The 25,156-nt window shown below is 39.0% G+C and overlaps 1 protein-coding gene across 2 annotated transcripts in view; it reads right to left on the bottom strand.

Annotated features, from left to right (window-relative positions):
* Positions 1-25,156, bottom strand: part of PCSK5 (proprotein convertase subtilisin/kexin type 5) — a 260,142-nt gene that overhangs the window by 182,455 nt on the left and 52,531 nt on the right. For both annotated transcript variants that reach the window (XM_071731597.1, XM_071731598.1), the window contains exon 4: positions 562-705. In XM_071731597.1, coding sequence (XP_071587698.1) covers positions 562-705 — 144 coding nt within the window. The remainder of the gene's footprint in view (positions 1-561; positions 706-25,156) is intronic.

Genomic DNA, 25,156 nt, shown 5'->3' with positions numbered 1-25,156 from the left:
CAAGTTGACACTGACTCACTAGATTTGAGAGATCTACTAGAAAGATCCCAAAATACTCTATACTTGTTTTTAACTGAGTCAATCAGAGGAATTAATGTAATTTTCCTTTAATATTCTTTCTAGCAGTAAGACAAATAATTTTAAAAATAAATATATGGAGGGACTACTGTCTTGCTAGGTAAATGTGTTTTCAAAACTGGACTTTGGCTGCATATGTAACTGAAAAGCCATGTACTCAATTCTGACAGTGTGAGGATATTAAGTAAAACTATCACAGAAAAGAGAAAATGCATCCTATGATTGGTTCACACCCTTCAGAAGTTCAGGACTGAGCTAGAAGAGGTATCCAGATATTAAATAGATTCAGATGGAAAATAGTCTTAACTAAAACAATATAGATGACCAGAAGCTACCTTCCTTCTTCCCATGAGTGTTAATATTTGAAGAAATCCTCGTAAGATTCTTCCTCCTTCCCATCTCTTTCCCTCCAGTTTTCCAGGAGCAGCAAATTTATTTGGGGTGATAATAAAGCAGGAGTTTGAAACTCCTGAGGATACTCACATAATTCTGCATCAAGTCTGGATGGTTTCTTTCAATGCCATCATCCAGGATGGTGACCACAACATTCTTTCCAGTGTAACCTCTCTTCCAAGCACCTACTATATTCATATCTGATTGGCAATGGTGGGTGTTATCACTGCAGTGCTGGGGAGAGAAGAAGAGATAAAGATGTTGGATGTTTTAGATTAGTCAGCTGTGTGGGGCTGAAATATTACCGTACTTACATCAACATTACCATTTAAATCAAACCATGAACATCTTGATTAAATAGCAGCTACACAAGACCAACATCTTCATTTAGAGAGAATTTTTTTTAAAAGAAGTCCCAAATTAAATGAAAATTTCTAGTTCTGCTTATTTCTCTTTCTGATATACTTGTCATGCCAAGCAATAGAAAAATGAAGCATACAGCCATACTGAACCACTACAAACCATTTGTAAAACAAAGAAACTGTTCCTGTCTGTTAAGGATGCTCATTTGAAATGTACATTTGAAATATTTTATTTTTTTCAGAAAAACAAACCACATGTTGATAAAAGGAGACAAACAGCTCTAAAGAAATGGTAATGGAAAAGAACGTTGCTTTTTGAAGGTTATGTGCTGCACAATTTCTTGATAGAATGTCTGGAAACTAATCCAAATTAATTTCTATGCACAAAAGAAAGATTTTGGCAGGTTTTGTGCGATATCAGCAGGAGATGAGCAGCAGTTAAGAACCTGTAACCAAAACAAAACCCTGGAAAACTTGCAGCTTAGGTTGTCTGATTAATTGTAGATAGTTTGGATGATAGCAGCCTGGGGTACAGCTTAGAAAGTTCAGAATACAATAAAACTGGAAGCTACTTCCTTGACATGAATGCACCCAGCTCATGTGAACAGATCTGGCTTGCCATAGAAATGAGACACGACCCTTGGGTGTTTGTGTGCCCTTTAGTTACTCTAACCCACATGCAGAGCCCTCCCCTGTGAAGTGGGAGCATCACCACTGCTTTCCTCCAGCTCCTCCAGGCTCAGACAGAACAAGGGGCAAAAAAATAAAAAAAAAGAACAGGGAGAAGCAAAGGGTCGGCAGAAGGAAAAATAAAATTAAAAGGAAACTTGTATCATAGCAACAGGAACATGCTCCATCTCACTCCCTGCCCCACTACCTCACATCTCCACTTTAGCCTCATGCTTTATCACTCTACAATTTGTAATGGTCATTTCCTCCTGTCTGCACATATCCCCCTCTCTGTCCATCCACACATGCACATATCCCCCTCTCTATGCATCCACACATGAGGGAACTTACAGAACTTTAGGGACCAGTTCCAAAGAATGTATAGGGTGGGCTTAATGCTTTTGCTCTGTGTATTGCTTGGAAATGTTCACACTGCTGCCATTACAAAATTCATTAGTCTAAGCTTGCCATATGTACACTGAATGCAGCAATTGTACATGTGAGACTTTCTAATGTGGAAACAAGGGGGTTAAATTGTGTTATGCTTCCAGGTGCCTTTGCATTTTCAAAATTGTTCCTTAATTAGGCATCAGAAAATACCTGTCAAAACCATTAGTATCATCATTTATATTCTGCTAATGTGAAGACAAGGAGGCAAAAAGCTGGAAGCACCGGCCTCCAGCCACAGAGTAAAATCCGAGAGAGCTGCAGTGTATAATCAGGATTCTTGGCTGTGACCTCCAGATAAGTTTACAGGGCCATTACCCTCTCCCTTTTTACCCTTCTCTGAAATACCAAATGACTCCTTGGCTGCTTTACCAACTCGATTCTTCTCTCTTCTTAGGGGATTTCCATGCCAGTCAAACCACTCAAGCTGAGTAAGCATACGGGTTCCTAAGCCCCATTCTCTTGCAAGCTCTTTGGCTCTCTGCCAGAAGATCATTGAATCTTTCCCTTAATGATGCTGGGATGGTCAGTTGGCCCCACTAAGTTCAGGTAAACCTGAACTTCTGCTTTTGTGGTCATGAAGGAGGCTAATTCATCAGCTGCTTTGCTACATACATGTAGACAAACACAAGACAAGAGACAGCTCCTGCTTTACCTTGTGCTCTGATGATTCTCTTAAGAGATGTGCCAGGTCAAATTGATACTCAAATTATCGTGTTCTGCTCCAAGACTGGGCAGAAGGCTAGTCTAAACAAAATCTTTCTGCCTAAAAGGAATTCCCGTGGTAAAGCAGGCACAACTACGTGCCTGCTTATACCTTTGGATCACTCCATGCATAACAAAATGCAAAGGCAGTAAACAAGCATCCAAGTGGGAGTAGTTCAACAGCAGTGCTGGGTTCAGTTCTTATGGTACAATATGTAGTTCATTCTCAAGTCTTAGAAAAACAGCATTTTTGTTCTCACCCTCACCCTTACTCTTCCTCCTCTCAATTCTGTTTATGCTATTCTCTCCCTACTTCTAACATTTCCCTTCTCTTCCTATCACTGGTCTTTTATCAATTAAGTTCTAGTTTTATTTGTCTCGACATCTGAGCTCAGATGCCTATATTTTAACCATAAACTATATATTTCCCCACTGTCTGACTTTCTCCAGATTAATCGGATTGTACAGCGGAGAGCCACAAAGATGATCTGAGGACTAGAGCACCTCTCCTATGAGGACAGGCTGAGACAGCTGGGGTTGCTCAGCCTGGAGAAGAGGCAGCTCCAAGGAAACCTTTTAGCAGCCTTCCAGCACCTGAAGGGGCCTACAGGAAAGCTGGGGAGGGACTTTTCACATGGGCATGTAGTGACAGGACAAGGGTTAATGGTTTAACTGGAAGAAGGTAGGTTTACATTACACATTAGGAAGAAATTCTTTACTATAAGTGTGGTAAAACACTGGCACAGGTTGCCCAGAGAGGCTGTGAATGGCCCCTGCCTGGAAGGGTTTAAGGCCAAGTTGGATGGGGCTTTGAGCAACCTGTTGTAGTGGGAGGTGTCCCTGACACTGCCTCTGTAGGGGGAGTTGGAACTGGATGATCTTTAAGGTCCCTTCCAACCCAAACCATTCTATGAGTCAATGATTTTCACTCAAATAAGTCAGATTTGGCTTTTCTCGGGAACATTTTACATCTTGGAGCACAATTTATATAACATGGTATAGACATGGTGTTCCATGTTAAACAGCATCTAAGAGGCCACCTACTACTTGGTTTCACATATAGTCTTTCTGACCCTTTAAATTCCTATTTCCTCCATAAACATTTCTGTAATGAAATTTTCTGCCACTGGATTCTATTCTATAATTTTTCTTAAACCATGTGCTGCTTCTTTACCTTCACATTGTGAGCTTCTGAGCAGAGAGCTGTCTTTTAATTAATCTAGAAGCACCTCATTCAATTTACCAAAGAAAAATAATAAACATCTGTCATAATAATAAAAATCATGTGATCCAGAGAGATTGAATTTTATATCAATAAGCAAGCACTGAATTTTATAGCTTATTTTCAATCTATTTTCCTGTTTTCTCCTTTTAGAATAAAAATTGCATTGACAAAGTAGAAAAACTGGGTGCTTGGAAGTTTCCATTAGATCTGCTTTCATTAGATCTTTGAACTGTTTTGATTGTTTGCTTGTTTTTTTAGTTTAAAGGGGACAGTATATAACACATCAGTATAAAGAAGTTCTCTTCAAGTAGATCAAGTAATTTAGAAATTTTTTGCACCATGAAAAGACATCTGCAATAAGACAGCGCTGTTTCAACATACTTTCATCTATTGCCTGGAGGATACCATCAAATGGAATAAACAACCTATTGCCCAGTTACATATGGTAATTTTAGTGTGATTTTTAGAAGGCATTTAAGGGAGGATATTTTTCTTTGGATTACTTATTTGTAAAATGTTAATTATACCATCATTGGTATTTAATAGAAACCATCTGCAAGGCTGAGAGACTCTTGATCTACATGTAGGAAGGAAGAGGGCTAGTGTAAATAAAAAATTCACATATTGAACATTTCTCATACTTTAAATTCAGTGTTTATGAGCATTAAAAGAAATTAATAAAAATCATTTAGACATGTTTGGACAGACAAACTGGAAGCCTGTCTTTGCGGAGTTAACAAGCAGACATAACAATAGAAAGGTTTTCTTTAGTGATGTTTACATGATGCTTTCAGTGTCAGAGATGGACCTGGATTTTCTTGGTTATTTTGACAAATTCTCTCTAAAAGCTAGCCTATGATTGTCATAATTATTCCAAATTTCTTGTCTGCTGGAAAAAATTTTGTGGTCGGAGGCCTGGTGTATCCAGCTTGGGATAATTAATAAAATTGAACTGTTAAACTGAGAGCCAAGAATCCTATCAATGGTCAAAATATTTTGTTATTCCAGAGACCAAAATAAAATTAAAAGAACAATGACTATAAAATTCTGTTCTGTCTTTTCCAATGTCTGCTAGGCTATAAAAATAGAGTCAAAAGACAAATCTCTAATCCTGTTGCATGCAGTCTCATAAATGGAATATTTTGCCTTCTGTAAGTCTTCCGTGTGACACCTTGCATTGGTTTCCTGTATTTTGAGTTACAAGGAGTTCTTTGACAAGATCTTTTCAGTATCGAAGGGGACATAAAGAAGCATGACATGATAATTACAGTTTTAAAGACCAGTTGTGAGTTGGCAGGTCTTGGATCTCATTTAGTGGAACATTACATATGCTTCTGGAAGGATACAAAATACTAATTCCCAGTCACAGGTTAGAAAAGACAGACCCAGTATCAAGAAGAACAACAAGGTGCAGGACAAGAGCAAGAAGACAGCCTTTCAGTTTTCAGCAGAGTGAAAACTAAATTGTCTTTGTCAAAACTAAACTGTCATATAAACAAGCAGACTACAGTCATGCTCTACACGAACATGCCATACATGAGCTATTAACCTGAGAGCATTGAAAGGACAAGAGAAGTTGCACAAGATCCCACACAGATGAAGAACAGTCAAGAGACTGACCTTGGTCAACACAAGCAAGGACGCGGGTGACGCGCAGGGCCAAGGAATGGTACCTGGAATTCTGTGGGACTATCAGAAGAAAAGACTCTCTACCCTACATGTTCTGTGACTGGAATACAATGTGGAGCATTTGGCACTCTTAGCTGGTTCAGAAAAAATACAGAGGCAACAGTTTATACTCTTTTAACTTTTGCAGAGGAGATATCCTGATGCTGTGTTATGCTCAGCTTTCTGAGGCACAGTTTCATGCAGTATTCTAGGTTAAAATTTGTCAATTGTTCTCTCTTTTCCTGCAAAACAGAAATAATCTCTTTTCTTAATGATCTTGATGTGATCCAGTTTTAAAGTGGAATGAAAGAAGTATGTAGGGACATAATCAGGACGATAGGTTTTAAGACTGTCATATCTTGTAAAGCTTATCTGTTCTACTGAAATTATTTTTTGGCTACTCCAGAATATGCACTAGAAAATTATGTTTTCTAAGAAGACTACTAAGATATTTTTTCCTTTTAAGACTATTCATCACGTTTTTTTAATTTTTTCATCATAAAAAGGAAGATGAAAGCAGGATGTTTAGAAGAAGAAGGCACACTTGCAGATATTTCTTTTTTTTTTTTTTTTTGCTCAGACATAGTCTGATAGTGCACAGCAATTCCTAACTGCATAGGAAATAATTTTCTGTGGAGTTTCATTTTCAAATAATTTCTGATTATTGCTGCACACAGTACTTTTAAGCTCTAGCAAGAGGAGGCAGATAATATAAAGTCTGATTCATCTCAAATACAAGAATATTTCTGCATTGAATACTATATGACTTCCAAAGTCATGCTTTATTGAATTGCTACTTTTTTCAATCTTTGTCTGTCTCAAGAGAAATATTTTAAGAGTGTACATATTAAGTATTAAACACCAATTTATTGCTTCTGCAGCTTCAGACGGTATCGTTAGTCTACTTCAGAAATTACTTTTGTTCTTAAGCTTTATCGATTCTTTAAGTTAACAAACAAAAATACACTTAGATACCATTAAGAACAATCACAGACATACATTATTTTATGCCTGTTTAAACAGTGAAGGGGGAGAGGAAAGCAATATAAAAGGGCTTCTATATTCATAGGAGTATTTGATGGCTATAGTGAGAGAGAAGTAATTCACAAGACTATATATATGGGTTTTTCAAGTGAAAAATAAGGACTTCATAAATCTTATTCTTTGTCTGCTACTATATTGATATTCTTTAAAAAAATAGAATAATTCATAATGTGTTAAATTTGTACTCAAGACAATTCCATCACTTTTCCATCACTGCTACTTTTTAAAAGTCAACACTGGTTGTTTTTCTGCAAACTCTGTGAGTTTGGCTTAAAGTTGAATTAATCCAGGAAAGCCCAGTATGTCCATGTTTCACAGGCTGACAACATCATGCATGGTAATATATTTCTGTATGTGGCTGCATTCTTTCAAGATGACTGCATGCTGACTGTTACTACTACTGCTGCTGCTGCTGTTACTTCTACTGATACTACCACCACCTATATACAAAGCCTCCTTATCAAGAGAAGATCAGCAAGTAGATCAATGGTTAATTCATTTTTACCTGCCTGAAGTCCTCTCTAGGAAAAAGAAGTATGGCATTTTTTTAATTAATTAGAGGGACTATATAAGAATAGCTGCTCCCTGGGCTCAGCTGTGCACTATCCACCCTGGGGATACAGTATTAATGAATAATGAATAATTCCTCAGAGATACAATCCTTTCCATTATACCATTTTTGTGGCCTTTGCTTTGTATTTTTACTTGACCTCCACTAAGTCCCCAAAAAAGGAAGAAAAATAGAGCACTTTTACAGAAAGTGCCGAGATACTTTTTTAATGCATGAACCCACAGTTATCGAATAAGACCAAGTTTCTCTGTCTCTCTCTCAAGACAGACTGGATGTTTCTGTTATTTCTGTGATAACAGTTAAACAGAAAGATGGCATGCCTTGCTTTGAAATAGTTTCTTTGGATTCTTTCTACTCGACTGAAGACAGGCTCTTTCCAACTTACTTTTTAAGCTGTTTTCAAATCAAAGACTTTTATCTCAAGTTGTTAAGATAGCATGGGAGAGGAAGGTAGTTTTATTAAGATTTTGTGTCAACATATGTGCCAGAATCAAACTAATACCATGGCAAGAAGGCCCTGAGCAGCTGGCTTCATTCAATTAATCATTAACCTTCCTACAGTCTGATGAGAGTGGGAGGAGACTGGGGCTTCTACAATCTCACTTCCCTCCCCTTTTACTCCCTTTTTGTTTTACAGGGAAAAGTGATATTTAAGAAGGATATCCATGTAATAGGATTTAGGATAGAGCAAGATACATGTTTTTCTATGAATGTTGTGAATTTGTAGAAATTATAGGACTTGTTTGGAAACAGATGAAGAGCTGTTGGCTCTGAATGGTCCTACTCAGATTTTAACAACTGTTACATTACTGCAGTCCATTCTCTATTTTACATCGTGGACTGGTCTCTCTGATCCATGAGGCAATAGCCTGGTTCCTTCTGGTATTTATAGTAGGATGTCCTGGAGGTAGAAGCAGGGAGAGGGGCACAATGAGAGGGAACAGAACTTGTTTAGAAGGCTAAGGAAAGATACATGTCCCTACCCTTCCTCAAGTGACAAAAATGGGTAGGAAAAATGGGGTGCATATAGGTGAGAATACGAAGATGGCCCTATGCTCCATTATTAATAATGGAGAGGGAGCTTTCCTCTTTTTCTTGTAAGCATGTGAAGTTCCTGAGGCTGGAACTGCTTCAAAGTGCCTTTATTTCAGCAATAAAATCTATGCTACTCGATACCTAGAAGCTTTTTCCCTAAGCACTATAAAAAGCCATCAGGTTATTGTACCTTTGGTCCTGTTGGTTGGTATGTCAGAGGAGATTACAACTTGCCAGAGGACAAACTTTAAGCTAATGAAACTATTCTCTTGAGATATAAGTACAAAAATCACTCCATAGTCTCCTTAGACAGTTGTATAGAAATGTTTTAACACTGAAATGCATGCTGTGAAAATTCATTAATAGTACTGGATCAGACTAAGATGAATGGCTGCTATTTTAGTTTGCCTAAAAGGGAAGTAAGTGCTGCAGGCACCAATGGGCTTTTCGTCATTTAAATGTGCTATGGTTGATGAATGCAAGGCCCAATGTGTATTGTAAGAGAAACCTGGGAAGATAATGCCAAACCACTAGAGGGAGTGGCCAGTTGTAATTTGCAGATGAGATCACCTGGCAGAAACAAGAAGTAGCCCAGAGAAATCTAGGAAGTCCTGGAAGGAAAAGGAAAGGATATTCAAAAACAAAACAAAAGATCTGCATATGGCAAAAGAGTACCACACAGTTACTCTTCTTATAGTCACAGGAAATTTGATTCAGCTAATTGATTAAATGCTGAAGTCCTTCTGCAGTGCTGAGGAAGGTTAGCCCAGAGAAAGGACACAGCTGTGCATGACAGACTATGCAAAATAGGCAGTAAATACAAAAAAGTTGTGAAAATTGCAAAGGGTCAGAAAGGAAAAAGATTCAAGGTACTTCGGAAAATACAGACATTGCAAAAAGGTTCTGGAGAAGTCTAACACATTTCAGACACTGTTTTTATGAAAAAATGGTAAAAGAGCAGTGTCTAGAGAGTTTTCTAGTAACAGGACTTGAAGGGACTTGGTGAGGTGCTGCTAAATGAAAACCAACTTTATCACTAAAGACACCTAGGTTGTGCTGACTGCAGCAGTACTATGAAGGAACATTCCCCAGTTGCAAATAAAGCAATTGAATATGTGGAACTCATCTAACAACATAATTTTGACTTGATACTAGGGATTTATTTCTGTAGACAGAAAGAATATACAGCCTTAGTATAAGCACCTCTCATGCACACCAAAGACTCAAAAACACCATTTGTCTAACAGGGGCTACAAGGAAAATCACATTAATGACTGACAGAGTTATACATAGTCTCAACTTTGAAATTATATGCATTAATGATAAATGCCTCAGCAGTTACCCCAAGAAATCAGGAATGGAAAAAATGAGCAGAGGAGACACTCAGAGATCTCTAAATCCTAAAGAAAGCTATAACCAGAGCACTGTCAGAAGGAAAAACTATACATTCATAGTCAGAAATAAAATAAGCGGTCTTAATTTTATGATTGTTGACAATTCTTCTGCATCCATTACTTTTTCTTTTTATGGCTCCTCTGTGGTCTGCATTTTTCCTTGTTAATCCTACCATCTCTATCTATCTCTTCTATGATTCCTCTCAGTTGGCCTTATAACTCCTAGCTTTCTCCATTTTCAGATCGCCACTGTAAACGGATCTTCTTTTTCCTGTTTCTTTGTTTCTCTTAAAGGCTCTGTTACTTAACTAAAAATGTTATTTTAACATGAGAGTTAACAAAATTGATTGCCAAGCTGAAGAACGTTTTCCAAGTAAAAGATGGAATTCTTAGAGAAATATAATGTACCTTCAGTAAAGCTAATTTTTTTTTTCAGCTGTTATGTTCTACACCAGAAAAGTAATAGGCAGTTAGAAAAAAGTGTTCACTTACAAACTGCAGTAAGATCTTTGGATCTATTAGAGACCTAGTACAACTCTGTAAAAAATTAAAAACATAGCCACTAATAAGGAATTTAAAAGAGAATTTGACATGAGAGTTTGTACTTTGTAGTCATTATGATGGCATGAAAGATACACTAATTTAGTTTAAGGAAACATTACTGAGTGCCTGCAACTATTAAGTCATAAATCTTAAGTGACTACAGTGCTTCCAAGTAGTTCAAGAAAGCTGAAAATACATTCTTGTGTAGCACACTCTCATATCTGATGACACAGAAGTGAGAGGAGTGTGAAGTAATGATGGCAATAGAGACAGAGTGATCTGGATTACTTTTGAAGGCGTGCAGGTACTGGCAGGGATGGAGCTAATTTTCCTCACCATAGCCAGTATGTGGTTCTGTTTTAGGTCTGTGTCGAAAACAGTGTTGATGACACAGGAATGTTTTCATTACTGATGGGCACTTACACACTGCTTATCACCCCAACCCGAGGGCTGGCTCGGGGAGGTTGAGGAAGCATGAGAGGCTGGGAGGGGACAGAGCTGGGACAACTGACACTCAGCTGACCAAAGGGACATCCCAGAGTCTATGATGTTGTGCTCAGCATATGAAGCTGGGGGAAAAAGAAGGAAAGAGAGGAGAGGTATCTGGAGTCGTGGTATTTGTCTTCCCAAGTACCAATTACACATCATGCTGATGGGAAGTAGTGAATTAATGCTTTCTTTTACCTGTTATTATTACTCATACCTCTCTTTACCAGCTGAACTGTATTTATTTCAATGCATGAGTTTTGTCACCTTTACTCTTCTGATTCTATCCCCATACTACCAGGGCTGGATAAGTGAGTGGGTGTGTGAGTGAGGGAGTGAGTGAGTGAGTGACTGACTGACTGACGAGGTGAGTGAGCACTGCTCGGGGCTCATTTGTTGACTGGGGTTAAACCACAATAGAAAGTGAACATATTTAACCAGTATATTTGTAGTATAATTTTATAAAGCCATGTATCAAATTATACACATAGGACTGAGGATGCAAGACATAAAATTAGATAAAATGTCCAGGAACACGGTAATGGAGAAAAGGATTTAGATGTAAGGTAGACAACAGTCACCTACGACTTCAAGAAGATGATCTATGAAGCCATGTATTATTCTTTGGTAGTTACACAGTGGGACAGCAAGAAAAGTGGGTTAACACACTTTTTTTAATGACAGCAATGATGCTATTATTGGAATACTATATACATCTTCCTAGTTTTGATGTTTCAAAAAGGACGTTCTTGGAAAATTAAGTAATGAATCCTTCCTGCTTTTTTTTGTTTTCTGACCCAAGTGCTGGAAACTCGATTTACAGTAAATCTTAATAAACACAAGGAATTTATTTTATCTAAGAGAGGATGAAAAGATGACCTGATTTCAGCATGCAAGTAACTCAACACAGATTATATTTTTGGAGGGGAGTAGAGAATGACCTATAAAAGTAAGTACAGAGCAAGTTAAACATGCAGCTACAAGGTGTAAGATTTTTAGTAGTTACTCATTAAGACAATGCTCTGACATCTGTGACTCTTTTACAGATCTGATCTTTTATCTAATATATGTATATGTTACTGAAGACCTACTGCATCTTAGTTGGAATTTCTGGGCTTGTGATTGAAGATTACCAGTTCTACTGATTGTTGGTGAAACAAAATGATTATACAATCCTCTGCCACATATTACACCGAATCAATCAAAGGAGTTCAAATCCTGCTTCTGGCTCCTGTGAGTCTAAAGCAAGTGTGTGTCAGGAACTCCACTGAAACCTCAGCAAGAACTATGACCTGTGAGAAATACACTTTTTTCTGCTGTTAACTGCCTTCAAATTCTTTGAGGGGGAGTTTCAGTGTCTGCAGTTAGGTGCTGTTTAAATATAAGTGTATTCTGGATAGCTCTACTCTAATATGCACACAGAAATATCATTTACTATAAATAAAATTAAATATGTAAAGCAGTAATGTCAAAAGGAAATTGACAAGAAATATTTCAATAAGGCAGTGTTTTGATTTTTTCTCCACTTTTACATTTACAAGAATGTAAAAAATACTGTTGAAAAATAATTTTTTATTAGTTCTGGAGCAAAACCTGGGATATTTAATAGAAAAGAATCTCTGAGTATAGGTAAAGATGGTTTTAAAACAGAGGAAATGATTTTATGTGGTTGGTCTGCTATTTCTGTGAAAGATAAGGATCTTTAAAGGAAAAAAGTTTTCTCGTAGAAGCAAGAAGAAAGTTGGTTTTGTTCTCATAACCTTGGTGCTGTTTAAAATAAATAAGGCTTATGTATTGATTCAACTGAATATCCATCTCAGTCTTTTTACAGACACCCTGGTCAATTCCAGGGGCTTGACATAAAACAATCCACAAATAAAGCAACTAAAAAGTAACCACACTGTAATACCAGGCTTATTTAAACACAACATTTGAGCCAGTTAGCAGCCAATTAATGTCTGATTATAGGACACTGAAAAAAATAACAAAATTTCTAAATACACACTTAAGTTTAGGAATATGCTTAATTCTGCTTTTAATCTGCAAAGCATTCAGGTGGATGCCCATTACTAGTGAGGACCATGAGAACTCACCACCTGCCTGTGTATTTTGTTATGCAGCAACTTTACTTCTAAAGATTTCTTTTTTTTTTTTCTTTTGAACAGTGAAAAATATGTTTTTTTTTTCTTTCCTGTTCAGCCACTTTCTCTCAGTTAACCTAGCACCCTTTGACTTATGGATGCCAGGATTTAACAAGGATTTTCCAAAACAAGCAAAACAAGAACATAGATGAGAACGTTCCAATTCAGAATTAATATTTAATTCTATTGCCCTGTATTTTTCTCCTTGTCTCTCCCCAGAAATTTACAGGTTAATCAAATTAAACAGTTGATGCAGTGTAACTATAACCAGAGTTGCTACAAAAAGGAGAAATGGGGTAAACCTGCTCAATACTACCATTGCATACTTTACTTTTAATTTGAACTTTCCTATTTGAATCAATTTCCTTGTAGCACACATTTTCACAAATACATAGAAGAAAAATAGTGATGACTTAGAATTTTGTTTTATTTTTTTAATCTAAACACATATACAGACATTCAAATTGCTCCTATCCTTCCCCTTGTATTGTAACTTTATCAGGAGATCTCTGCTGCTTAGTGCCTGCCTGGAGGCTCCATGGGTCATAACCTCTTTCATTCACAGTCACACACAAACAACTTCTACCTGTTAGGTGGCAACAAAGATGCATGGCTTAAGCCTTGGGTTTATTTTTCCTATTAGAATGTGGGATAAATCTTGTCTGTGAGCCTTTCAAATGCTGAAGCAATCTAAGACTTTTTTCTAGGGCTTGACAAAAGTAACAAACCAAGCTTACAGAGTGGTTTTGACCACCCTAGTAGTTCCATTCATTGAGAATAACTATTGAAAGAGTGGAAATAGTTTACACAATGTATAACATGATCCAGGCTATCAGCATGTTTGAAGTCCCAAACAAGATCAAAGCCGTTTCACATGGTGTGGTCAATACTTGAAATTTTTGAATACTGAAGAAGAAGTAGCAGCCAGACGTAGAAAAAGCAGACCACATGCTCAATGTGAGAGGGGTTAACAAACAAGCACCTTTCAGAATTTTTGTTCTCTCTCACTGGTCATTATCATGCAACATCCCTGTTAAGCAAAAAAGGAGTCAATGTTATGTCATGCTTGGCCAAATGTTTTCAAAAGACAGAGATAAACCAGTAGAATGCTTTCACTTTCACAATAGTTTTATCTCTTTATATATCAGTTCATCACCAGTCTGGAGTGGGAGCAAATGAAAACTACAGGAGACAATGTTTTAAGAAGTCAAAACAACCTAATAGCAAATACACGTAATAATGTAAGTCAAAATTGAGAGAGCAGACACCCTAAACTGAGTGTCAAGATCCTCAAGAAATCTGAACCAATATAACATCACACAGAATCACAGAATGTTTAGGTTGGAAGACACCTCCAAGATCATCCAGTCCAACCTCTGACCAACACCATAAACTCCCCAAGGACCAGGTCCAAATACCTTTTAAATGCCTCCAGGGATGGCGACTCCACCACTGTCCTGGGCAGGACATTCCAATGCCTGACAATCCTTTCAGTGAAAAAATATTAACTAACATCCAGACTAAACCTCCCTGGTGCAGCTTATGTCCACTTCCTCTGGTCCTATCACAGTTCTCTAAAGAGAAGAGGCTGTTTCCCTCCTTGCTCCAACCTCCCTTGAGGTGGCTGAAGAGAGCTCTGAGGTGTCCTCTCAGCCTCCTCTTCTCCAGACTGAACACCCCCAGCTCCCTCAGCTGCTCCTCACAGAACTTGTGCTCCAGGCCCCTCATGACCTTTGTTGCCCTTCTCTGGACACTCTCCAGCAATTCTGTGTCCCTCCTGTAGTGAGGGGCCCAGAACTGAACACAGGACTCAAGATGTGGCCTCACCAGAGCTGAGCGCAGAGGGATGATCACCTCCCTATCCCTGCTGGCCACTGAGTTCCTATCAGAAGCCAGGATGCCATTGGCCTTGGCCACCTGCACACACTGCTGACTCATATTAAGTCAAATATCAACCAATATCCTCAGGTCCCTTTCCAACTTACAGCTCCCTAACCACACCTCCTCAAGTCTGTAGCTTACCATGGGGTTGTTACGACCCAGGGATTTGGCTTTGTTAAACCTCATGCAATTAACCTTGGCCCATCGGTCCAACCTGTCTAAGTCTCACTGTAAGGCTTCCCTACCCTCCAGCAGATCAACACAGCCACCTAGTTTGGTGTCATTTGCAGATTTACTGAGGATACACTCAATCCCCTCATCCAAATCATTAATGAAGGTATTAAAGAGAAGAGGTCCCAGCACTGAACCCTGGGGAACACCACTTGTGACCAATCTCCAGACAGATTTAGTTCCATTCATTACCACTCTTTCAGCCCCACCATCCAGCCAATTTTTTATCCAGTGCAGGGTATATTTATCCAAGCCAAGTGTCATAAGTTTCTGAAGAAGACTGCTTTGAGAGACAGTGTCAAAAGCTTTACCAAGGTCCAGGTAGACAATGTCCATATCTCTTCCCTCATCCTCTGAACGAGTCATCTTGCTGTAGAAGGAGATCAAGTTGGTCATACAGGACCTGCCTTTCATAAACCCATTCTGACTGGGCCTGATCACCTGGTTGTCTTGTATGTACCATCTGATGGTACTCAAGATGACCTGCTCCATAACCTTTCCTGGCACCGAGGTCAAACTGGCAGGTCTGTAGTTCCCCGGATAATCCTTTCACCCCTTCTTCTAAGGGCATTACATGTGCCAGTTTCCAAGCTACTGGAACATCCCCAGTTTTCCAGGGCTCTTGATAAATAATGGAGAGTGGCTTGGTGAGCATTTTGCCAGTTCTTTTAGTACCCTTGGGTGGATCCCATCTGGTCCCATAGACTTGTGCACATCCATGCAGCACAACAGGGCACTGATTATTTCCTCCCAGACTATGGGGATTCATCCTGCTCCCCATCATGGTCATCCAGCTCAGGGAGCTGTACCCTCAGGGAGCAATTGGCACTGATGAAGACTGAGGCAAAATGAGCACTCAGCAGTTTGGCCTTCTCCATGTCATCAGTCACAAGCTTCCCTTCCAGGTCAAATAGAGAGGGCAGATTCTCATCAGTTCTTCTTTTGCTACTTACATGTTTATAAAAACTCTTTCTATTACCTTTAATGATACTGGCCAGTTTTAATTCAAACCAGGCTTTGGCCTCTCTAATTTTCTTCCTACATATCTTTGCAGTAACTTTTAAATCTTCCCAAGTTGCCTGCCTGTGGACTTTCCTTTTTTTCCAGAGTTCTGCCCAAAGCTCATTGTTCAGCCAGGCTGGTGTTGTACCATGCTGGCTTGTTTTAAGATGCATGGGTACTGTTTGTGCCTGTGCCTCAAGGATTTCCCTCTTGAGGATTGTCCAGCCTTCCTGGACTCCTTTGTCCTTGAGGACTATATCCCATGGGAAACCATCAAGCAACCTCCTGAACTTATCGAAGTCTGCCCCCTGGAAGTCCAGGGAGGAAGTTCTATTGACCTCATTCCTTCTTTCCCCAAGAACTGAAAACTCAACCATCTCAGAGTCACTTTGTCCAAGATGACCACCATCCTTTACATCTCCCACTAGTCCCTCCCTGTTCACAAACAGTAGATCTAGCTGTGAGCTTTCCCTCGTTGGCTCAGTCACCATCTGTGTTGGGAAGTTACCATCCACACACTCCAAGAACCTCTAGGACTGCTTTCTGTCTGCAGTATTGTATTTCCATCAGACATCTGACAAGTTGAAGTCTCCCACAAGAACAAGAGGAAGCAAGTCTGAAACCTTCCCCAGTTGCCTATAGAACACTTCATCAACCTCCTCTCCCTGGCTGGGTGGTCTATAACAGACCCCTACTATGATAGCTGCCTTTTTACTATTCCCCCTGCTTCTTACCCATAAACATTCAACCCTATTATCACTAAAATGCTCAAGACATTCAAGACCTTCCCTAACATAGAGGGCCACACCCACTCCTCTCCTTCCATGCCTATCCCTTCCTAACAGCCTACAGCCATTTAACCCAGCACTCCAATCATGGGATGCACCCCACCATGTTTCTGTGATGGCAACTCTATCATGGTTTTCTTGTTGCACAAGAGCTTCAAGCATTTCCAGCTTATGTTGACAGAAAACTTAATGCTGATCCCTCTTCCTTTACTGTTTTTGTCTCTGCTGTTCAGGTAGATCATAAGACACAATGCAATGGATGGGGATAGGATGGAGAAGCTGGGGACAAAGACAATGTCAGTCATAGTATGTGACACATAAAGCCTTGAGCTTATCCTTGTTGTTGTCCTGGGCAACTTCATCATCAGACCAGGGCTTTGAGGTAATCTGGAGACACAAATTCAGTGGGCTACAAGAATTCAGGGTTTTTTTCCAGAACCCCGTTTTCTGTAAGCAGACTGACTCCTTATGAAGATTTAAGGGCTGTAACACTTTATAGGTGGGTTGTATTAATCCCTCTATGAAAACTTCAATTCACATAGAAGGGGACTTAGTTAATCAGGGTTATTTAGAATTTACTGTTTCAGCAGTTGCAATCACACAAAGCCCATTCTAACACTGAGTATGAAAGCTTGCATTTAACAAACCTTCCTCAATGGTCTACTTGAGCCAGACCAGGAGACTCAAAAGAAAAAGATGTCTCCTCTTGATTCAACATTAGACCTGGATGTGGAAGAATAGAAGGAAATTGAATGAAGGAGAAGTTATTCAACATTTTTGTAACTTCTGAAACATTTTTCTTCTAATTAACTTGTCTTTGTTAGTTTTTTTTTTTCTATACAGGATTTCTGGCTAGAAACACTATCTCTATGCTGTAGTTAACTGTTTATAAACTCTCTTACCTGAAAGACAGATATATACTTAATGTTTAGTCTCTTACGTAAATTTATATATGCCTCTTCTTAGGCTTTTGTGCTTGTACTACTTGTGTTTAATATATTTTTGAATTGTTTTAGAAACTGAAAAAAACTTACTTTGTTCTGTTAGGAATTAATATAAAACAGATAAATACAGGGCAATTACATACTAAACTGGCATGGTGTTCATAAAGTAGCGGACTCTAATGCAACAGTAAAGGTGAGACAAAAGTGGTATCAATACTATAAAATATTCATACTTGCATCTCTTGGGGCTGTCTCAGGCTATTCCCTCTTACACACTTCCCTCCCTCTGATCACCATGCATTTCTGCTGTTTGCCGGAAAGGAGTTTATTTTGAAACAGCCAGTGTTTAACTTTTTGCAGAATTTATAACCTCCACAGCAAAAGAGCAAGCACAGATGTTGTCTGTATTGCTCCACACTTTAGAACTGGTGTGTTTTCCAAAAAGCTCTCTTTGAGGAGGTTTGAGATCTTCTGCTGATAGGGCTTCCTGTATTCAGTGACTGTGTTCAGAATGATTGCTTAATTTCTTTAGGTTAATTTTCATCAAAACTGTATTTAAAAGTCATGCAGATGTGCAAACACGTGCTGGCACTGGTAAAAGTTTGCTATACATTTTCCCTCCTCTGCTGTGTTTCTTGTTTGGATAGAAGAAAATCCTCCTCACAGGGTTTAAGCTGCAAATGTAACACAGAGCAGGGATTTTGTGACATCAGGAGTAGTTACAAGCAATGCCAAGGATGAATGCACCTAATGAAGTTGTGTTGAATACATTTTATTGAAGTCTCCATCCTCATTGTACTTGTTTCTTCTATTGGGTTTTTTCGTTTGCTTGCTTAAAAATTATTGAAAAAGGAGATAAAAAAGGGTCAGCAAGAACTAAGGTTCTCTGCATGCTTGTAATTTTTGTCACAGCATTTACTCATGGCATAGAGAGAAGACATAATAAGAGAATGGATGTAGGAATCAGGGAAGCTGGAGTTTTGATGTCCCCATTCTCATATCACATATTTTATGTCACATGGCATCTGTCTTCAGTAAAGTGATGCCCATATTATATTTAAAGACTGGTACAAGACCTAACATCCCAGATATGAACAGAGGTTCTCCAATTTCTGCTTTGCAGCAGACACTACCCATACCAGGCTCTCCTCTGAATAGATCAGTAAGGAAGCTACCTGATGAAAGAACAATATTAATTTTTGCTCCCTGACTGGGATGTATTGCAGCTACTGTTTGTGTCATAAATGTGTATAAGTATCATAGAATATGAGTTTGCTTCTGATGAGGGTAAAGTGGACATGTAACACCACTTCATTCTGTAGCAGTCACACCAAAAGACAGGCAAGCTTTAGGATTGCTTTTTCTGTACTGTGGCTGTGCAGTTCTGGTCATGTTTTTCCTGCAGAAATGCTATAAGAGATAAGAACTAAAATACACAAAATGATGTCCCAGTATGGCATACTTTACAGTTGTTAATGTTAGCAATTTTATATCCATTTATACTCCATGTAATTTATTATTAGTTGTTTATTTTGAAATAAAGCTTAAGGCAGCTATTTATCATATATCATTAGAAATTCAGCAAAAGTTTTGTGGCACTATTATTATGGCACTAATTGTTAGAACTGGACAGAAAAAGTCAGTTTGAGAAAACACTGCATTATAAACAAATGATATTTCACAGACTACATTATACAGAAAAGTATGCACAGCTTCTCCATATGACTCAGCTGTTGCCCATAAAAAAATCCATTTAAAATAAATTCCTGAAAGATAAAACAGGAATGGATGCTCTCCCTCTGAAATAAAATCACTGTAGTATATAAGCAGAGGAATGTGTGTTATTGCTGTACAATTTATTACCAAATCTCTGCCAGTCCAGAAAATTTCTCCCAAAGCAAGTACGGTAATGATGTCAGTATCGCTGCTTCTTGGTTCAGAAAAAACGCAGGCACAACTGAGCAGTACTGGCTTCCATTTTGTGTTTCCCGGGTACTTCCAGGGTTGTTTAAGTCAGAACTTAATGTCCCAGAGGAAGGAAACATGTAGCCTGTCTGGTCTAAACTATTTGCTAATCTTGCTAGACTATTTGCACCAATAAGCTCTTTTTGGTACATAGGGATAAATCCACTTCTACAGGTTTTTGATTACTTCAGGTACTCTGAGGTCTTCCAACAGTAAATGAATTTAGGTCATACTGTGTATCACCTGACCTTCTGTTCCACCTTGACACGGGGAACAAGAGGTGTATTTCCACATGTGTTTGCAAGGTAACATTTTGACAGGCAGTCTGATTCTTTCTTGCAGAACTTCCAATGAAATCAAGTCAAAGATTGTATTCTTAACTTTCTAAAACACCAAAAGCTCAATCAATGCACGCAGTAGAACCTATGAAGAATACAAAAAATTGTATGCAACAACCAAAGCAAGTAACAAAATAAGCAAAACACTTTAAAGGATGCCACGCCACCTCGGAAAGAACAATTATTTGGCTTCCATGGCACAAATGGAAAGAAAAATTCTTGGGAGACTAATAAAAGGATAAAAAGCTTTTTCCTTAGCTGTTGATGCCTGGCATAGGTGGCTTGGAAATAAACTTTTAGGAGGTCATAAAACAGCGTGACATATTAATTTGCTGTGTGGCAGATGAAATTCTGCCCCTCTGTACCAGGATTGTGCTAGGACCCCATCTGACCTCCTCTCTCCAGCCTGTCTCGACAGGTGCCAGGGACACACAAGGGACACGAAATCCTTTTCTTTGCTCTGCCACTCACACTTAGGAGTTGGAAGAGAGGGACAGGATAAGTCAGCTTCCTGCATATTTCACCAGTGGCATAAGGGAGGCAACTGGCCTCTCTCTCTTCACCTCTATTTTATTGCATAGCTACAGGACCATAGGAGACACATTATTTACTGCTGATAAAGGCTTATTAGCCCCATTCTGGCTGCAATCCAAAGTCAATTATACTGTGTCAGAGCAGGAGTGTCTGCCTCCCTGAGAATGCTTGTGTTGCTCACCTGGGAACGCACAAATACAATGTAGCATACAAGAGGAGTTTTCTGAAGAAACAAAGCTGGGTTCACCAAACCCTTTGCAGAAGCTCAAAGCCATGCTGAATTCACAGTCCTCATGGAAACTGAAAAGCAAGCTATTTTTCCTGAATATTGGTGTTACAGCTACAGAGCTCAAGACAGCTAGTCCTAGACACAACCATTTGAGATCTCATCAGTCTGTATAGACTGCTCTCAATTGTAGTATAAACTATATTTCATCCGTCTATAACAGAAATCTTACGGAACACATTCAAAAGGATGACTGATAAATACTGGCTGATGAGTTAAGCTTCTCAACAAGTCTTTTAAACGGCTTCCTAAAAGTCTCAGTAACACTACAGCACATCTGTGTGCAACAACACTATATAGCTGCCTCATCCAGGTAATTAACAAAGAAAATTCAGGAAAGAAAATGTCACTCTAGTCTTCTAAAAGGGTAAGAAGAAGGACCCTGGTAACTACAGCCCAGTCAGCCTCATCTCCACCCCTGGAAAGTTGATGGAACAGCTTATCCTTGGCACTGTCTCTAGGCATACCAAGGACAAGAGGGTCATTAGGGGTACTCAACATGGTTTTACCAAGAGGAAGTCATGTTTAACCAACCTGACAGCCTTTCATGGGGACATGACCAGGTAGATAGATGATGAGAGTGCAATGGATGTCATTTATCTAGATTCCAGGGAAGGCATTTGGAATCATCTGCCACAAAATCCTCGCAGCAGAACTATGGAAATATGCTCTGGATGGTTGGGTAGTGAGGTGGGTTGTGAACTGGTTAAAGGAAAGAACTCAGAGGGTTATGGAGAGGAGGTCCTCAGGGGTTGCTACTGGGACCAGTACAATTCAACGTATTCACTGACCTGGATGAGAGTACAGAGTGCACTGTGAGCAAGTTTGCTGATGACACAAAACTGGGAGGAGTGGCTGACACCCCAGAAGGCTGTGCTGCCATTCAGAGGGACCTGGACAGGCTGGAGAGTTGGGCAGGGAGGAGAAATTTAATGAAATACAAGGGCAAGTATAAAGTCTTGCATCTAGGAAAGAACAATCCCGGGTACCTTTATAGGGTGGGAACTGACCAGAGTAGACGAAAGGGACCTCGGGGTCCCAATGGATGGCTATGAGCCAGCAATATGTCCCTGTGGCCAAGAAGGCCAATGGCATCCTGGGGTCTATTAGAAGGGGTGTGGTTAGTAGGTTTTCCTCCTGCTCTACTCTTCCCTAGTGAGGCTGCATCTGGAATATTTTGTCCAGTTCTGGTCCCTCAGTTCCAGAAGGACAGGGAACAGCTTGAAAGAGTCCAGAGCAGAGCCTCAACAATGATTAGGAGAATGGGACATTTCCCTTATGAGGAAAGGCTAAAGGAGCTGGGTCTCTTTAGCTTGGGGGAGACTGAGGAGTGACCTCATTAGTGTTTATAAGTATGTAAAGGGTGAGTGCCAGGAGGCTGGAGCCAGGCTCTTCTCAGTGATGTCCAATGATAGAAATAAAGGTTACAGGTGAACAGGATTTTCTGTATAAATATAAGAAAAAGCTTTTCCACTGTGAGAGTGACAGAGCACTGGAACAGGCTGCCCACTGAGATTGAGGAGTCTCCTTCTCTGGACATGTTCAACACCCTCCGGGACGAGTTCCTATGTCATCCTGCTCTGGCCAGACGGTTGGACTTGATAATCTTTTGAGGTCCCTTACAACCCCTAGTATGCTGTGATTCTGTGAAATAGCAGCTTCCACTGTTTCCAATAGTTTTATTGTGCCCTTCTGGCACTGCTATAATCCTCTTCCACCTTGAGTCCCCTAAAGCACTTTGCATTGGTGCATCTCCTTGTCCTTTCAGTCAAATTTGGGAAACTGGGAATGTTGTTTCAAAATCCTGCAGAGCTAATTCATCGTAGAATAAGCCAGAGAACCAGCACAGCCAGGCACTGTGTTTTTCCTTAGGGGTACAGATTTCTATTAAGAGTATCTTTTCAGAAGTCTTGTATGAAAATACAACTTCTTCTGCAACTGAAGTGCATTATATTTAACAGATATGTTTTTCCTATTTTTAAAAAGACTTTGTACCTTATACTGTCTTACAGTCCTTTTTTATTATTTTGCTGCCACCCAGAGAAAACTAGCAGGCTAATGAGAGGTACAACGCAGCTTTACAAAAGCCCTTCCTTTGGATTCCCAACATAAGACTGTGAGGTTGTCTGCTTTTAGCACTTTTCTAAATTCTTTTTGTCTTCCATCTACTCTCCCAAAGCACAGTTTATGTCTAGAAAGACAGAATAACAGGGAAGAAGCATGAAGAGAAAATAAGAGTGGTTGAGAAAATAAAAGATACTCTGAAAAAGAAAAATAACTTTCAAATCAAAGTACTTAATTTGTAGAGATCAGATTTGTAGCAAAAGCACACCTTAAAATTATTTAAGACAGAAGGTGAGTTGACACCACTGTGTACCTAAGATTCATGTAAAACAAAATCAATGTTTTACTTCAGTGAGGATCTGAATCATATTGTATGCTGGTGTGGGATGAGTTTAGCAATTGCAACTAAAAGACAGTGTTTTCTTTGGTTTATATATATAATAGATGGTGTCTTTCCCCCTTCATTCCAAACAGCTTATGAATGTGACTATTCATAATCAGAGAAACAGAGAAGCAAGTTTTCATGTTCCACTTCTTGCTGTGGTTTACAGCTTTAATGATAGTGTCAGCTATTGCTATATATTCTCAGGCAAGTTTCAGAGGTATAAAACTTTTCAGAATGACCCCCAAGGATGCATTTCAGGGAGTCTGGCTAGCTTCTTCTCTGCGTATAACCCATTTTTAAAGTTACATTTTTTTTTTTTTTTTTTTTGTGGGTAGCTCAATGATTTTAGTCTGTAGATCCTCAGAGGAACACCATCTTTCCCCAGTGATTTACTGCAATGGAAGTTCCAGCTTTCTCTGTGCCATTACTACTCCAGCTAAAGGGAGTAACCTCTTGATACACATTTCCTCTTTCTCTGATAAAGTGGCAGTCAGGGATAAGAAAACATTTTGCTTATACCCTCTAACTATCACATTTATTCTTAGGTGCTCTAACAGAACAGTGCCTCTGCCTCTAGCCTCACATCTCTAATCATTATACTTATCCTTCTTAGTTCCACAGAAAAATTCTTACTTCCACAGAAACACCCTACTGTTTGTTCAATTCCTGTCCACTAGTAACTAGACCATGTAGATTGGGAAGAAATTGGTATGAAGGGGAAATTTCTCCAAATTCAGAGAATCCTGCCAGAACTAGCAATTATTAACAATAGAAGGGATAATAACAGCACTGGAGAGAATTATCCTTGATCAGTGTTGAAAAATACTTGTGCCTTTCTGAACTAACTGTGAAGTCACAGTCAGCATCTCTGTAGTCCAAAAATGGTTTGTTAAAAAATAAATGACAGCTATATTAATGTCTTGCAGTTAAATTCTATTTAAAAAAATATGCAGTGGAGCCCACCACCACAGAAAAGCAAGATTATAGCTGCAGAAATCTATGCTTATGTGCCTGTGTGATTCCAGATTCAGATGATCATTATAAAGTTCTTCTGAAGTGCACAGCAACTTTTTTTTATGACTGTTTTTCCATGCAGGGAAGATGAGGGAACTCATTAAACCAAGTGACAGGTACAGTGAAACTAGATAGGCACGAAGTCCCTTTAGCCATTCCAAAGACCCTGTTATTACAAGTTAAGTAAAACAGTTTCAGATAGCAGTAGGTCTTCAGAGTTGACTTTGACCTTTTTCAGTTATGCAAACTGATTGTGTATAGTTCATCCAGTCATTGACAAGGTTATTTTGCCAACATTAATGAAAGAGAAGACATTTATTATGTTTAACTTGATGATACAAAGATAGCTGAGCTCTGGCAATGGCATTATAGGACTCTATAAGTCTAGGACAGTTACTCTCTCCTGATTCAAGAACTGGGAAAGGGATTTTGGTTTTATTTTGAGCAAGCTGGACCCAATTCTGTAGGTCAATTTTGAATAACAGTTGAACAGGATATAAAAATATCCTATTTTACTCTTAAGCACAGGTCCCTTGTGATTCAGAAGTCATGATAAAGCATTTGCATTTGTTCTAATTTTTCTTGCTTTGAGGGAGAGAAGTCAGAGGAAAATTACTCTTTCCTTGCTATGAGAAAGCATGAGAGGCTCTAATATCTCAATAGATAATTCACCAGGAATGAAAAGTACATGTATACTTGTTTAGGTAATAATTGGCTCTGGAAGCTCGGTCTGCTTTAGCTTCCACAGAAATGCAAGGTGCTACATGACGATATTCCTAAATTGTCTGACCTTTCTAGGAATGTTTAGAGTAAATGGACAAAAATAAGACCTTTTTATTTGTTCGCAGGATAGTTTTTGAGAGATACCTTTTAACTTTATGATGGCCCAAAAGGGATCGGAGGCCTGAATCTCTCTTGTAATTTCTTGCTTTGGATACCACACAAACAAAAATTTATTATTTC

Source organism: Heliangelus exortis, chromosome Z (assembly GCF_036169615.1).
Source record: "Heliangelus exortis chromosome Z, bHelExo1.hap1, whole genome shotgun sequence".
NCBI classification, from domain to species: domain Eukaryota; kingdom Metazoa; phylum Chordata; class Aves; order Apodiformes; family Trochilidae; genus Heliangelus; species Heliangelus exortis.
Note: the sequence above shows the minus strand (reverse complement) of the source record. Positions and strands in the feature narration are given on the sequence as shown.